The sequence below is a fragment of the Pelecanus crispus genome, chromosome 6 (assembly GCF_030463565.1).
Source record: "Pelecanus crispus isolate bPelCri1 chromosome 6, bPelCri1.pri, whole genome shotgun sequence".
Taxonomy (NCBI): Eukaryota; Metazoa; Chordata; class Aves; order Pelecaniformes; family Pelecanidae; genus Pelecanus; species Pelecanus crispus.
In genome coordinates this window covers 32,762,866-32,777,638 of record NC_134648.1, presented here as the reverse complement: position 1 = coordinate 32,777,638, position 14,773 = coordinate 32,762,866, and the positions used below count along the sequence as shown (strand labels likewise).

The window sequence follows — 14,773 nt, the reverse complement described above, 5'->3', positions numbered from 1 at the left end:
TGAAAACCAGTTACCGTATGTTCTTTCTTTCTAAAATAAATATTTTTATTAATAAATAATGATTCAAAAGTAGTGTTGGAAGAGAGGATTGGGGTAATTTTTTGGAAACCTGACTATCCCTTCCTGTTACAGCCCACTTCTGCCTTTCCATGTCTATAAAATTAAATTTTGTACATTTTGCTACTATAGAACAAAGAAAATGTCTAAATAACAAATATTTTAAAACTATGTTTTCAGCTTTTTTTCACTAAATCTGCATCAGTCAGACTACATTACATATATTTTTGGAAATAAATGAGGTTTGCAAGATTTCCTTCTAAGTTCTGAGCTAACATTTGATAGTTGATAGCTTTTTAAAAAATGCACTACTTAAAAAAAGCTTTGTTTCAGTAAATGGAGTTCTGTTGAAGAGTCTAAGATGACTTTTCTTTATAACTTTCAGTCCTGTAGCAAAGGAATTATTATATAATATCAGAGCCATTCAATGCAACACATAAACGTATAGCCTTATTCTTAAATAACCTATACATACTCCTTAATTCTTTCTCTCATGTTATCTAAGTCAACAAAGGCTGGAGCCTAATTGATCCTTTTTTTTTTTAACGTAAATCCCAGGAGAAACTGAAGAATGTTTAGATTTTTATGTCAAAATGTCCTACATGGAAATCGTTATTTGCTGGAGAGACTAAGCCAAGAGCCCTTTGTTTTACTGGTTTATAAGCAGGAATCTGCATGAGTTGAAAGAATTATGACATTAGTCATTTGAGGCTCCATTTCTGAATTAATGATAACTTTATAGGGAAGACAAGGGAGTTAGTTTGGAGAGGTTTGTGCAGACATTATTTTTGAATAAAGAGATTAAAATAACTATTAAATTGTTAGGTTTCAAAAGTTTTTGAAGTAATGCATAGCTGTGATATACCTATCAGTGATATACCTGTGCAGCTATAATGATATAGCTGTGTTATACCTACCAGTGTAACACTACTTACTATGTTTGTCTGCCATAACCTTCAAGGACATAGACAGAGATTATTTAAGGCACAATCTTATAATGTATATACGTAGCATTTGCAGCATCCACTGAACATGATCTTGCAAGTTTGATTGTATTACTGACAAAGAAGAAATGAAGGAAATCAGTGTTACAGAGACAGTCTGCTGGTGTCCCGTGTGTGATAATACAAGGTGAAAAAGGCAGGTAGTGAGTTAATGTAAAAGATGAAAAAAGAGCATTATGAATTGACTTAGAAAGTGACACAAGTGGAATGGATATGTGAATTTCATGTGGTGTGATATTATTTTGTAACATCTCTATGGAATATTCTTGCAATAATTAAATGAAATGAAAAACTTCAGAAAATCATGTATTGTTATTTCTTTGAGAGGAAGGTTCTTTGTGTCCTGGTGTTTGGGGGTTTTGGATGAAAAATAAAAAGAATACACAATCTATTAATATCCTGCCTGAAGGACCATGTTGATAAATAGTTGAGATATGAAAAAGATTTAATTCTCATAATACAATACTTTGTAATTGTTGGGGTATATTGTGGTTTTTTTTGTCCTTTCCTGTGGTGTGCAGAACACTGATATCATATCCAAACAATCATTGAACAATTTAATTTAGAAATTCTGGTGTGCTGTATAGCTGTTCTGTATTCTGATACAGCAGTTCCTTTATTTCCTATAGAACTGATGGATGCTCAGGGGAATGGGCTGTAACAGTCCTTTAAAAAAAAGAGAAATAATTTTTCCACTGAGATTTGATATTATCTTTGAAAAAAATCAAATTGTTCTATGAATAGTGAAACTTACTGCTTTCCTATGGCTTTGTGTACTGCTTTCCTTATGCCCTCCAAATTTCTTAGTATTTTCAGCTTCATACTACACCCTACCTTTCTGACCAGTATGTAGTCACAGTTTCAGGACTAGGCATGTGCTTACTTGTCATCTAAAATGCATGCTGATCGACCAACTGATTGGTGTCTCTTAAGATGGATGTGAGCGATTTTAATTGATTTTTAACTGTCTGCCTCTGTGTCAAGGTACTAATTTGGGTTCTGTCTTTAATCACCAATTTTCATTAAACTTGCAGGAACTGAAAGTCTCTGAGAGCTGTCCTATTTGTTTGAAATTAAAAGCTATTATAGTGGAAAGACAGATGTTTTGGTCCAGTCAAATTTGTTTCCTAGTGAAAACAGAAGCAAACCAAAATCAAAACAGAAACTTTAGTTTCTAAATCTTTCTGAGCTATGGACTAAATTCTCTGCTGAGTTATGAAAAATTATTTTGAATCGTTTAGAAGAAAAGAAGGAAAGCATGCTATTTTATGTACATTAGCTTGCTTGAGAACTTTTGCTTCTCATCCTTAGTTGAAAATAAGTCTACTACTGAAATAAGTCTATGACTGGATTGATGCAACTCTTTAATGTATAGTATTATCATTATAAATACTAAATAGAGTATGTACAAAACAAGTAAAAATTAAGGTCTCGGTTCTCCAGTCTCCTAAGAGCACAGGACTTCCCATAATGCAGGACAACCATAAAATTTTTACTTACGGAGATAACTAAAACAATATTCTGCTGTCTGGGGAAATTCTCTGCCAGTGCATTAGCTGGCTTATGTAGGTAGTCTTCCTCTTACAATAATCTCTGCTTCAGCTCCTGGCATAAGGGAGAAGAAAGACTGCACAGTGCAAAGCAAACATACACATGGCAGATTTATCCTGTGTGATTTTTCACTGCAGTAAGTTCAAGTTTGTGACAGATGCTTAGCAGGTTGTTACCACCTCCAGCCCACCAGACTTTTTGTCTGCTCATGAATCAGCTTCTGAACGATTGCAGTTTTCAGCTAGTGTATCACATTGGCTAAGTAAATACTCCAGATTGAAAACTGAGTAGCTCGGGAGCTGGTTCGTGTATCAAATATTGCTGTCTTAGAGATGGTGATGCTCTTTATAGCACAGGCAATTGGAGTTAAATTTTCATTTGTCACCACATCTGTTAGAACCCACAATAGCAGAATTTAATTGTACTGTTAGATGTTAACTCAGCTTGTTATCCAGCTTCTGCTGGAACTAGGTAGCATGGGATCAGACAGCTGCAATCAATTTTTGGAAATCACAACTTCTGTTTAGGTAGATCTGAGTCCAAATAATGTATCATACTGACAACTGGTAGGAGATGGGTCGATAAAAAGAGTTCTAAGTGCAAGTACTTGGTTATTAGTGTCTGATGTGGTTTTTGTATAGAGCTAAAAGTGTGGGTTTGAAGAGCTGTATATACAGTGAATACTAATGGAGGTGTATAACAAATTGGAATGGCAGTTGTATTTCAACTGCTTGATCTTTCCTTACCCAGATGATCCCTGAAGTTTTTCATTTACTTTAAACTGGTGCCAACACGTGCTAGGCATTAAATTAGATTGCAAAACCTATATCCATAAAAAGGGGGGATGGGAATGTGAATTGTTGAAACCATTTGGCATGAAAAAAGGTTCCAAAGAATGGGAACTGTATATAGTTCCAATCCTGGAATTATATTCCTGTTGGGTAAAAGAACTAGGAAATTTACTTTTTAAAGGGAAAAGATAAGACAGGAGGATTCTGCCTTTAACAAAAGGAAATAGAGGTAATGCAGGTGGCTGCTGCTCTATCCACCCCGCTATGCGCTTTAGAACTCGGCTTTAGAGGCAGCACCAAGACGGTGCGATTCACTGCTTCAACTGCTTTCTCAATCCAAAATCTAAAGACACTTAAGAATTCTCAGTCATTGCCTGACTGATAGGAAGAACCATGGTGTGTGTCAGAAATAATGTAAAGAATCATTATGGTTTTATTTCTTCATGTTATTGCCTGGTTTTCATGACTGCAGTAAAAAGTAAACTTTTTGCTCTGCATAACATTTCCAACATTGCCCAGAGCAATAAACCCAGAGCATTTATCTAGAGATTCTGATCTGAGCTAAGGAGTGTGATTTGCAGCCCCTGCAAAGAAGCAATAGTCATAGACAGGTTTGTAAGCCTACTGTCTCCCAGGAATCTGCAAACCTCTGTGCTTAGAGGAAATAGCAGCTTTTCTAGGAACTCTAATTTCCGGCATGTAGTTTACCTAAGACATTGTCATGTGTTTCCAGGGCAGGGCCACCTCCAAAGAAAACTGATGTTACATTAAAAAGTACCTTTATGTGTAGAAAAATTCTTCATAGTATTGGATCTGCTTCACATGCATGTATCTTCAAAATAATTTATTTTAACTTACATTTGAAGATTTTAGTGATAGTAATCAAATCTGAGACAACTCTGACTTCCAGATCGCTTCTTGAGCTAATTACATTAGAAAAAACTTTTTTATGTAAACTGATCCAAACAAGTTACAGTTTTGTAGATTTGCAAAGTATGTTTTGTGTCAAATACAAGTGTGGAAGAACTCTAGCATTCTTAGAAATTATATCCCTTATTCTAATAAAAGAACTAAATCTTGTGATCTGTATGGCCATTACCACTAATTTAATACATGGGATTTAAGGCAAAGTTTTGCGGGAATTCTTTTTTCTGCAGAAAGTATGACTACAGAATCTAAGAACTCTTCCCTAATTTCCCATTTGTTCCTGTGCCGATTTGAGAGTTGTCTATTTCAAAAGCTTTCTTACTCTATCTGAAAGAAAAACACGATAACGATAGTTGCCATAAATAAATAGAAATGAGTGCCAGCTAAATAAAGCTATTAAATATGGAAGAGCTGAAGAATGGAATCCACTGCTGTGTGGACTGTTAATGGATCCCTGCAACTGAGACAGCATGTGGATGTGGCGGTTGTTCCCAGTCTATGACTAATAAGAAAAAAAAACCACTAAGTTTCAAGTGAAAAAACAGGAGAATGTTGATTATGGCTTCTGTCATGGAAAGGAACATAGATGTGATCCATTTTAGTCAAGGGTGTCAGTGGAATTCACAGATGTATTCAAATGTAGGATTCACCGTCTGTTTAGTAGAAATGCCCTGCACAGCCATATGCTCCAAAAATGCCATGGATGCTGTTGGTTGTCTTAATAAGTCACCTGTAATGACTGAAAAAAAAAAAATGGACCTGTTAAGCTTTTTTCTCAACAAGGAAATCTGCTTTGCTTTAAGGAAGCTCAATTGCTGTGGTAGCAGCTTTCTTAGATAAGGCACCTGGAAGACAATACTATAAACAATGTTTCTGCAAGGCTGGTTTTTGTGGTGTCCTTGTTCCAGCCCCCCCCCCCCCCCCCCCCCCCAATTGGTTGCAGGTTAGCTCAGATAGGAGAAATTTGGAGGCATCTAAAAACAAATTAACATGATCAGTAATAGTGGGGGGGTGGGGGGGACGGTATTTGAAAAAAAATGCCATGATTCATTCAGGAAGTTGTTATTATTGCCTGTAATATTTCTCTTTTACTACAGGAGCCATTGTGAGACGCATAAAGAGATCTGAAACAGTTTCAGAAGTTTTGCAAAAGCTCAGAAGTCTATAAATTCTATTCTGAATTGGGCAAACTTGATTTGAGCTACTAGAGCCATCATTCCTGTTGTTAGTGAGACTACAGAATTAATTTATTGTTGTTGTGTGGCATTGTAATAGCACTATTAAATAGTGACCAGCTGCATTACTAAAAGGTATTTAATTGTGTCTTAAAATTTAACAGAGTTGCATATGCTCTTAAGTCAGATTTATACAAACTACACTTTAAGGCAAGAGACTGTAAAATGATTTAGATATCCTTGCTGGGGTAAAGAATTCAGAATTCATTTAATGATAAGCTAACATATAGCAGAAACAACATTTACGCTTCCTCCCCCACCCCCCTGCCAGGTAATTCTCAGATAATTGAAATCATCCTATGGCAAATAATTTTATAGGAATGTCTAAGGATGGCATTGACTTTAACATTCAAAAGCAATTGAGTTGGTACACAGTGAAATTCCTCGTATAGGCTTTTCTCCCCGAGGACAGAACTGGAATAGGTCAGATTGTTAGTTTTTGTAAACTGGATGGGATAATTTAGATTCCATATACCATTTTTTACTCTTTTATTTCTTTGTCAAGCAACTGGAATGTTTTTGTGCTAGGTATCAAGTAGAAATTGGAGATGTTACCCTAGGAATAAAAGCCTCATTTCATCCTAGTTTTCATGTTTTTCATTATTCTCAGAAGAATGGAAATATTTAACTTAGTAAAACTGAATTAGTCCTTCCTTTTTAACATTCAGACCAGAGGCTGAAGACAGTAAGCATTTGTTTTCATCTTCTGAAATTTTATGCTCTTGGGGTTTACTGAATTTCTATTTCTGGGTGTTTAAAATTAAGCTCTCGGTGCCCTTCTGAGGAAGTGCTATTCATCAAACTGCATCTTTTTGGAAATTTACCTGTATTTTGATTGTCTTGGGAGCAATGCTATATTATTCTTACTTGGATGGTTTGCCAATCTTCAGAACAACTAGGAAGGAGACTTAAGACCTTTTTTGAAAAATTTAGTCTTTTTATAATTGCATGGTACTGTGAAATTTCTGCAACTACAGTGTTATGCTTCATTTCAGGGTAATGTTCAGTATGGAATATGATATACTTAAAAGATTTAAGGTAGTAACTCAGTTATCTGTCCTGCCTGAACACAAAATGTGTTCCAAGCACCATTTAAACTTTATGATAACGTGCAAAACCTAAGATTTATGGAATATCGTCTGAGAACCTGTTCACGTTAAGAACATCCTAGAAAAATATTCTCCACTTTAACTAACAGTGGTTCAGCTCTCATTGTACCACTGTAGCAGACATTGATTATATGGGCTGTTGAATCCTTTTTAAAGACATTGCTGCATAATCCTGTTGGATTTAATTGATAGGGTTACTGGCAGTAATGGCAGCTCCTGATGTACTTAAATGATAGCTCTCAGTGTCGCGTCTCATGGTGGATAAGAAGAAATTATACGTCTCTCTCTATATATAGGTGGGGACAGACTGAAGTGTTTTATCTTAATAGGGTAATGATTTTGTATTGTGGTTATCTTTGTGTGTATATCAAACTGGACTTTTCAATGTGTTATGCAAAATTTTTAAAAATCTTAGGAATTGTCATGAGTCTGGGGCAGGCAGACAGATCACCAATACCCCTTTAAGTACAAGTTCAGAGGTGAGGAAGATAATTCAAGTTTCTCACATTCACTGTTAGAGGAAAGAAAGAACTATTGATTGGGAAGATAAGACTGTGTAAAAGAAAGTAAATTTAGCAGTTCTGGCAGTTCTCTTTATAGAGAATGATTAATTAAGGGGGTAGCATGGATTGGATATCGGTCTTAGGCAAAGTAATAACACCACAGTTTGATTTTTTTAAAAATTGTAAATATGTAGTAATTATGACTATTATCAATTATATAATTCTTTTTGTAACATTTTATTTGAAGGAAAGAAGGATGGGAGACTATATTCTGTGATTATAAAACACCAATTGACTTATGATCATACGGTATCTAGAGTGTCAGGGAGGAAATGCTGGTATTCAGAAACTAGAAAAGAAATACTTTTAATTAGTGCCTGTAGTGCAGCCCTTGCTATTTATTGCTCAGCCACAGCTTTGAGACTTACCTGTGGCTTTCCCTGCTTTTGGAATTTCTCAAAATGTTGATTTGTTTGCTTGTTCAGAAAATAATTTCTGAAAATGTTGCTAGCACATTTCAATAAATGGCTGATTGTCTCTTCATACTGCATAATATTGGTGTATTTTAGCAAAGAGGAAGAAACCACTATGGTTTAGATCCTGGCAGAATTTAAAAATCTCAAACTTCTAATAGTTAAAACCAAGAAATAATTTCATTATTGGAGAAAAAAGAGGAATAGTTCTGCCATATAGCTTTTTTGAGGGATGAGGTAAACAGGACTTGATGGCTGTGGAGAACAAAACCTGACACAAATAGATGGTTTAAAAAACTATGACATATGTCACTTTGTGGTGCCTACTTGGATTTCCACTGAGAACTTGTAGAAACGTGGTAAATTGAAATAAAACAAAAAGTCTCAAATGATATTTGTTGTGGCTCCATACTCACTTTGTAGATGGAAAGTTAAGTAGTCAGGGGGTTTATTTCTGACAATGAGAATCTTTCTTTTTCTATTCTTTGACAGCCACGAGCTGTCGCTGGTTTTCGAGGAACAGTACGATATGCATCAATCAATGCTCATAGAAACAGAGTGAGTATCTCGGTCTATATCATATCCATCTCATGTAGCTGAAAGCAGTAACGCAGTTGCTATTGATTTCCTTTTTTGTATTCTTATGTGTGTATTTATTATGTAGAAATTAATACTTATAAATTCTGGGAAAGGATACTGTACAGTACTTGAGGGTAAAAATGTTCTTGTAGAAATAATAGTGGTTTTAATAGTTACCTTTGGTGTTGTATTGTAAGTTAATAAATTAAAAAGGTGAAGGTACTGAGTTTATAAAATATGTGATGTCCAGCATGTCATCTTAACATCATACACTAAAGAAATCTGAATAAACAGCTTTTCCATTATAGAGATATGCAATGTTATTTTAGCACACTTCAACTTCTGTTTTGCTTCTCTGAATCTTATATGGAAATTTACTTGTATGCTTCTACTTTGTTGGATTTAATTACACAAACTTGTATTGCAGCATTGATTTTATTAATTATCATATATAATAATTTAAGACTCCAGAGCAGTAAAGAATCTATCTTCCCTTTTGTCTTATGGGTATTTGTATGATGCATTAGAATAATATTTCTTTTTCACAGGAAATGGGTCGGCATGATGACCTCTGGTCCCTGTTCTACATGTTGGTGGAATTTGTGGTTGGGCAACTGCCTTGGAGAAAAATAAAAGATAAGGTAAACGGAGAAGTGAAACCAAAGAGCGCGAGGGAGATACACTTCTGGATTGCAAGCGAATGCTGTTATAAAGATTCCACTAAGAATCACTGGTTCATTAATTTTATCATTACATTTTCCAGTGTTTTCTAGTGTTAGTTCTCTTTGCTAGTGTCATGGTATAAAAATCAATCAAATTTTATGAACTGTTCTAGGCAGGATGTGGATTGTGCTTCTAGTTTGCAAATGTTGTAATAGGCAAAAGTAAGTGTATATACACCACTTATTTAATTTTCCTGTTTTCACTTGAGTACTCTGATTTCACCTATCACACATTTAGAATTTCTTATCTATTTTGATTATTTGTGAAATGAGCATTTCTTATTTGCTGGTGAACAAAAGTGAACCAATCAATATGCAATAGTGCCTTTAAGTCATATATCATAGGTGAGGTATGCAAAAAAAGGTCTAATTAGCCTATTATTGCTTCTTTCAACTCCTTTTGAAATTAGATTGAAACAAGGTTACTGTCTTATGTGGTTTATGCATTGGTAAATGACAACATGGTATATAGGTAGCATCTCTTTTTTTGGTTTCGATTTACTTACTCATCTTGCACTAAACAGGATTTACTAATCTTATGCAATATACTGTGATGACCAAATAGACATCAAAAAGTGGCTGAACTTCAGATGATGCACCAGGATATTTAAATCTTTAAAACATGCTTTTTAGAAGGGTTGGAGTGTCTAATAACAGTCCTTGATATCAGGCAGCATTCAAACACAGCAGAAAATTAAATGGCTTTTTGTATTGAATTTGAAGTTTGTACATTATTTTTGAATGTGTACTGAGGGCAGTGACAGAATCTCTTATCTTGCTACCTGATGTAGAATGGCCTTCTGCAGTAATATTCAGTGTAACATACTTACCCATCTTTCTGGCCAGTAGTGTATTGAATGGCTGTAAGATACAGGGTGAATATGCTGTAGCACAGAATGAAGGCGTGTTAATATTTGTTGTGTTATTTACTCCTAGGAGCAAGTGGGTTCCATTAAAGAAAGGTACGAGCACAGACTTATGCTGAAACATCTTCCTCAAGAATTCAACATCTTTCTGGATCACATTTCTAATTTAGATTACTTTACAAAGCCTGATTACCAGGTAAACGTTTTTACTGTTTTGTCTTTCTGATTTTTAAATAGCAGAATTTTATGCTGTTTCATCTTCAATTTCCTTTGATTTCATTGTGTAGTCTTGGTAGTGATTATGGATTGTGCCACCACAAAGTTATTTTAATGACCATCTAGTGCCACGGAAACTTTGCGGTTCCAAGATGTCATTTTTTTCCATTTGGGAAGAGTAAGGCAGTTAAGTTTGTAAAAATGATTGACAGTTGCTTGCAGTCAGTATTCTGTTAGGATTGAGTGCTGTCCTACTATCGTAGCCTCTAGTGGGTGCTCCTTAAGTTAAATCGATCAGATTGTTTTCTCAGTGATAGTCATTCTGGCAGTTTTCCAAAATCTGGAGCTCAGCACCTACAATATATACAGCTAGAGCACAACATGCAGCTGTGGTGGTTTTTTAAGACTGTAGTATTGCCTACAGAGATCACCAGAAAACTAGCAATTTTTCTTTGTTTAAGAGAGTATTGCCTGCTGAAATGGACAGCCTCAGCTCGGCGATAAGGTGATAGGTGCCGAGAAGATATGCTGTAGAATATGTGTCTTATTCACTCAGTGTTGACCCATGATTTAACAATAAATAAAACTCAAAGACAGAACTTTGTTCTATACCAGTATGTGGAAAGCAGCAGAGGAATGCTTAGGAAAAGCAGGGAGGGAGAGACTGAGAGTTTTTTCAGTCTCACAAACTGTGGGAGAAGTTGAACTGATCTAACATCACACCACGACAAATTGTCCTTGTGTGCCTTCCCTGTGGCTCCCAGAAACGCACATTCCTGTCAGCTTTCCACGTGCATTACCTGTCTGCCTCTGTGCATTTGCTCAGCTCACTAACTCAGCAAAACCAGAAGAAATGGTTTTCTGGTGGTGTGCAAGCTGAATTGGTTCAACTTAATAAATAAATCATTCTGACTAATTCTGGAATTGTAACTTTGATAAGAATGATTCCTGTGCTTTATTTGGTAAGATTAACAGAGAAATATGTAAGATTTGAAATAAGACCTGAAAATCTCAAGGGATAACTAATTTCTTGTTAGTAAGTGAATTTCTCTAAATGTACTGGTATGTTTTTCTGCACATTTGAAAAAAAAAAATCAATTTTTATGCAAAAACTTGAATATAAAAAAAATCTTTTTACAAATACAGAAAATGTTCAGCATTCCTGAAAAATAAGTACCCTGATTTTTTTTCCCTTTTCTATTACAAACTTCCATGGAATTTATGCTATAGTTTACAATTAAGTGAGGAAAATTATTAAGAAAGTTTTGAGTGTTTTGTGTGCCTAGTTACAAAGATGAATCAGATTTTTTTTTTTTTCTTCTATGGCAAAAATTACTGATTGCAGAAGTTTTGATGTTGCATAGAAAAACCTTGATTGTAGACTGCTGTATATGTTTTACTTACATTATATATCCTGAGTGATAAAACATATGCACAGGCATATTTTTGCAAAACTTTTTTCTGTGGTATACTTGTATTGAACACAGCCCATGCACTCAGTGATTAACGTGATACCAGGACAGAGTTTCTCCATGATAGAGACAGCCTGGTAATCTACAGTCCTCTGGTTGGTCATGGAACATTTGCAGTTGTGTAGCTGCAGCCTGAGCCTTCCGACATGGTCTTGCTCATGTGCTTTAGACCAGAGCAAGGTGGTGTTATTTAGAGTGGTGACAAAGTGCTTTACTCTCCATGGTCATTTAAGCTCTGGTCTCTCTTAACTAGTATTTGTTGTAGCAATGCTATTCATACCTTCAATATATATCATTCTTTGTTCATATTTATGGTTAGGCACTGAACAAGAATGTACATGGTTAAGATCCCTGCTTTGAAGAGTTTGCAGTCTAAAAAGTTCATGATATAGACCCAGAATCCACGTTTGATTTGGCAATGTCAGATATGTTTATTTTATTCAGGTATTTATGCACACATTGCCTCAGCCTCCTGACTTCATTAAGCATTTCAGTTTGTATTTGCATTATAGCAGAAATTGTAGAAAAGATTTAAAGGAGAATGACCTTAAAAATTGCTTCGGAGAGACTGCTTAAGGTTTACAGGAAGAGGAGAATAAAGGAGAGTACGTATGGGACAGAAGAGTGAACTATGGCGCAGTTCAGTAGGGTTTCAGAACTGACTGGGATAGATGGCACACAGAAGGTTCTTGAGTAAGGATAAAATGGATACAACCACTTTATACAAGAAAAATGATCCAAACTTCCCATCTGTTTTAAGTTGCCAAAGGGTATGTGTTTTTAAATGAGGCCAGAGAAACATTTTCAGCGTCCTGGATTGGATGAAGGAATGAAAACTAGAGTTTTAGTTTTTAGGATTAAAAAAAAAAAGATTATTTTTAGAAATGTTACTGAGTAAGACATGATGTGATATGGACACAGCCTTCCCACCAGTGACTAGAATGAGACAAAGTTTTTTCACAGGGAGAGGAAAGTAGATGCAATTTCTTTCTCTGTCATGGATACAAATTGTTCTAGATGCTTTTTCATAGCATAAAATGAGGGTGGAAAGCTTCCAGTGTGACATTTCTGTGGGATGAATGTCCCATTACAGCATTAGATAAAGTAAATGATACATGGTTCTAAATTACAGAAATGTATGAATTAGCAAATCAGTATCCTTCCCTACATACTCCTCATTAATTTCCTTGGTTTCTAATGGTGTTACCGAATATATTCTTTTATATTCCTCTGCTGCAGAGCCATTGGATGCTATTCTGTGGCAATATAGTCATGCATATATGTGTGTGTTTGTCCGTCTTTTTATGGAAGCCTATGCTGTATCTTTGCCTCTCTTTACTGATAAAAACACAGGTGTGTGATTTGGGTTTTTTTTTTTAAATAAAACAGAATTTTGCATATCTTGACTTTGAAACTTTGGAAAATGAAAAATCGTTAATATAAAGAACTGTGTCCTTTTTTTGGAAAATTATGGTCAGTCAAAATCTTAAAGAAGAGACACGTTAAAGTATTACAGGAGGATATTTCTTAATCGCTTGGTCTCTTAGACAAAAATGAAGCTTATTAACTGTTTTTCTTCATTTTTAGCTTCTCATGTCTGTGTTTGACAACAGCATGAAAACATTTGGGGTTATTGAAAGTGACCCTTTTGACTGGGAGAAGAGTGGTACTGATGGCTCTCTGACAACAACAACAACTTCAACCACACCTCAGTTACACACTCGTCTTACTCCGGCTGCAATTGGGTACGTATGCACATTGTGGTCACTTAAAACGCAGCCGCAGAGTACCAAAGGGAAATTATCTCCATAATTTAGTTTTTTTCTGCAGAATGTTGAATAAATAGAGGAATGGAGGTTTGGGGGCATTTGAAGTATTTCCCTTTTTAGGGTTCCTGTTTAGGGTTCCTGAAAGATCAGCACTGCAGTCCTAAATTTATAGCAATAAAAAACCAGTAGCTCAGGAAATTGCATGTAAATTTGCTAGTCCGTCCTTTGCTAAATCATATTTTATGAAACTAAATGATGTGTCCTGAGTTTAACTACCTGGAAATAAACCCATTGTTTTCTGTAAGCTTGGAATAAACTACTCGTTGCATTTTCCCTATAACTTTGAAAAATGAATGGATCTTTGTAGGAAATTTGGAAATAGATTTTGGTCATGTTTAAAGTAATATTTAATGTGGTCTTTGAGACCTTCTGTAATTAATTAAGTTGGACAAGATGTGATGTTTAATAATACCCATACTCATCTCAGGGGATTGGAGAATATAAGAGGTGTTTATGGGTGAGGAGGAAGACTTTGTGCCTATTCTAGGCCTTGAGTAGATCAACTTTTTATCCAAGAGTCATGAAGGTTGTGATGTGGGAGTTTTGACAGTGTAGTGAGGCTTAAAAATGCCAGAATTTAATGTAGAATGTATTAAATTCCCAGTATTTCAAGGTAATTGTAAAAAAAAAAGTGTTAAAATAAATGTCAGTCAAGACATCGACTGGTGTTAATATTACACAGGTGTACGGTGTGCACTATTGAACACACTGAAGTTGACAGGGATTTTGCATATGATTCAGTACCGTTATCACATTAAGCATCACACTGGAGTTATTGATAGTCTTGGCTGCAGTTAACAATTTTGGTGACTGTAAAGGAATAACTTTTAATTGACCTTCTGACCATTCACTCTTTAGGAATAGCATTGCTTCAGTTTCAGATACTGAGCTAAGTCTTAGCCCTATTTAGCCCCAAGTCAATGGGACTACAGAACTTTTAATTAAAATGTAATGTCTTGTTAGCGTTATGCTTATGTTTCGATTATCAATAAGTGGACCAAAATAGCACTTTGATAAGAATAGTGATTAAAACTGCATTTAGTTTGCTGAGTGATCTCTCTTCCTCACACAGTATGTTTTGTTATTCTACCAAATTTTGGGGAAAAGGAAACTATATTATGAAAGTTGCCATTAATTTTTTTGAATAGAAAAACGTGTAGAAGAGTTAGGAGTGAAGTTGAGCCTGGACATGATCTCTAACAAATTTTCTCAGAAGTTGCTTTGAAAACATTAAAAAAAACCCAGCTTTTAAGTGATTTTTTTTTTTATTTACACCTTTTGTTATGTGCCTAAATTAATGTAAATTGTGAAAGCTAAGAAATAGGGGCTTTTATATTAAATAATTTACAAGATTTAGTTTTCTACAGAAGTATGCTTTTGCTTATAATTTTTTGTTTGTTTCTTTCTTTTAATAGAGCAGAAAATAACTTAGAGTAGAA

The 14,773-nt window shown here is 35.1% G+C and overlaps 1 protein-coding gene across 1 annotated transcript in view; it reads left to right on the top strand.

Annotated features, from left to right (window-relative positions):
• TTBK2 (tau tubulin kinase 2) overlaps positions 1-14,773 on the top strand; it is a 71,347-nt gene that overhangs the window by 29,592 nt on the left and 26,982 nt on the right. Inside the window, exons 6-9 of the mRNA XM_075712692.1 lie at positions 8,143-8,208; positions 8,778-8,870; positions 9,888-10,013; positions 13,093-13,250. Coding sequence (XP_075568807.1) covers positions 8,143-8,208; positions 8,778-8,870; positions 9,888-10,013; positions 13,093-13,250 — 443 coding nt within the window. The remainder of the gene's footprint in view (positions 1-8,142; positions 8,209-8,777; positions 8,871-9,887; positions 10,014-13,092; positions 13,251-14,773) is intronic.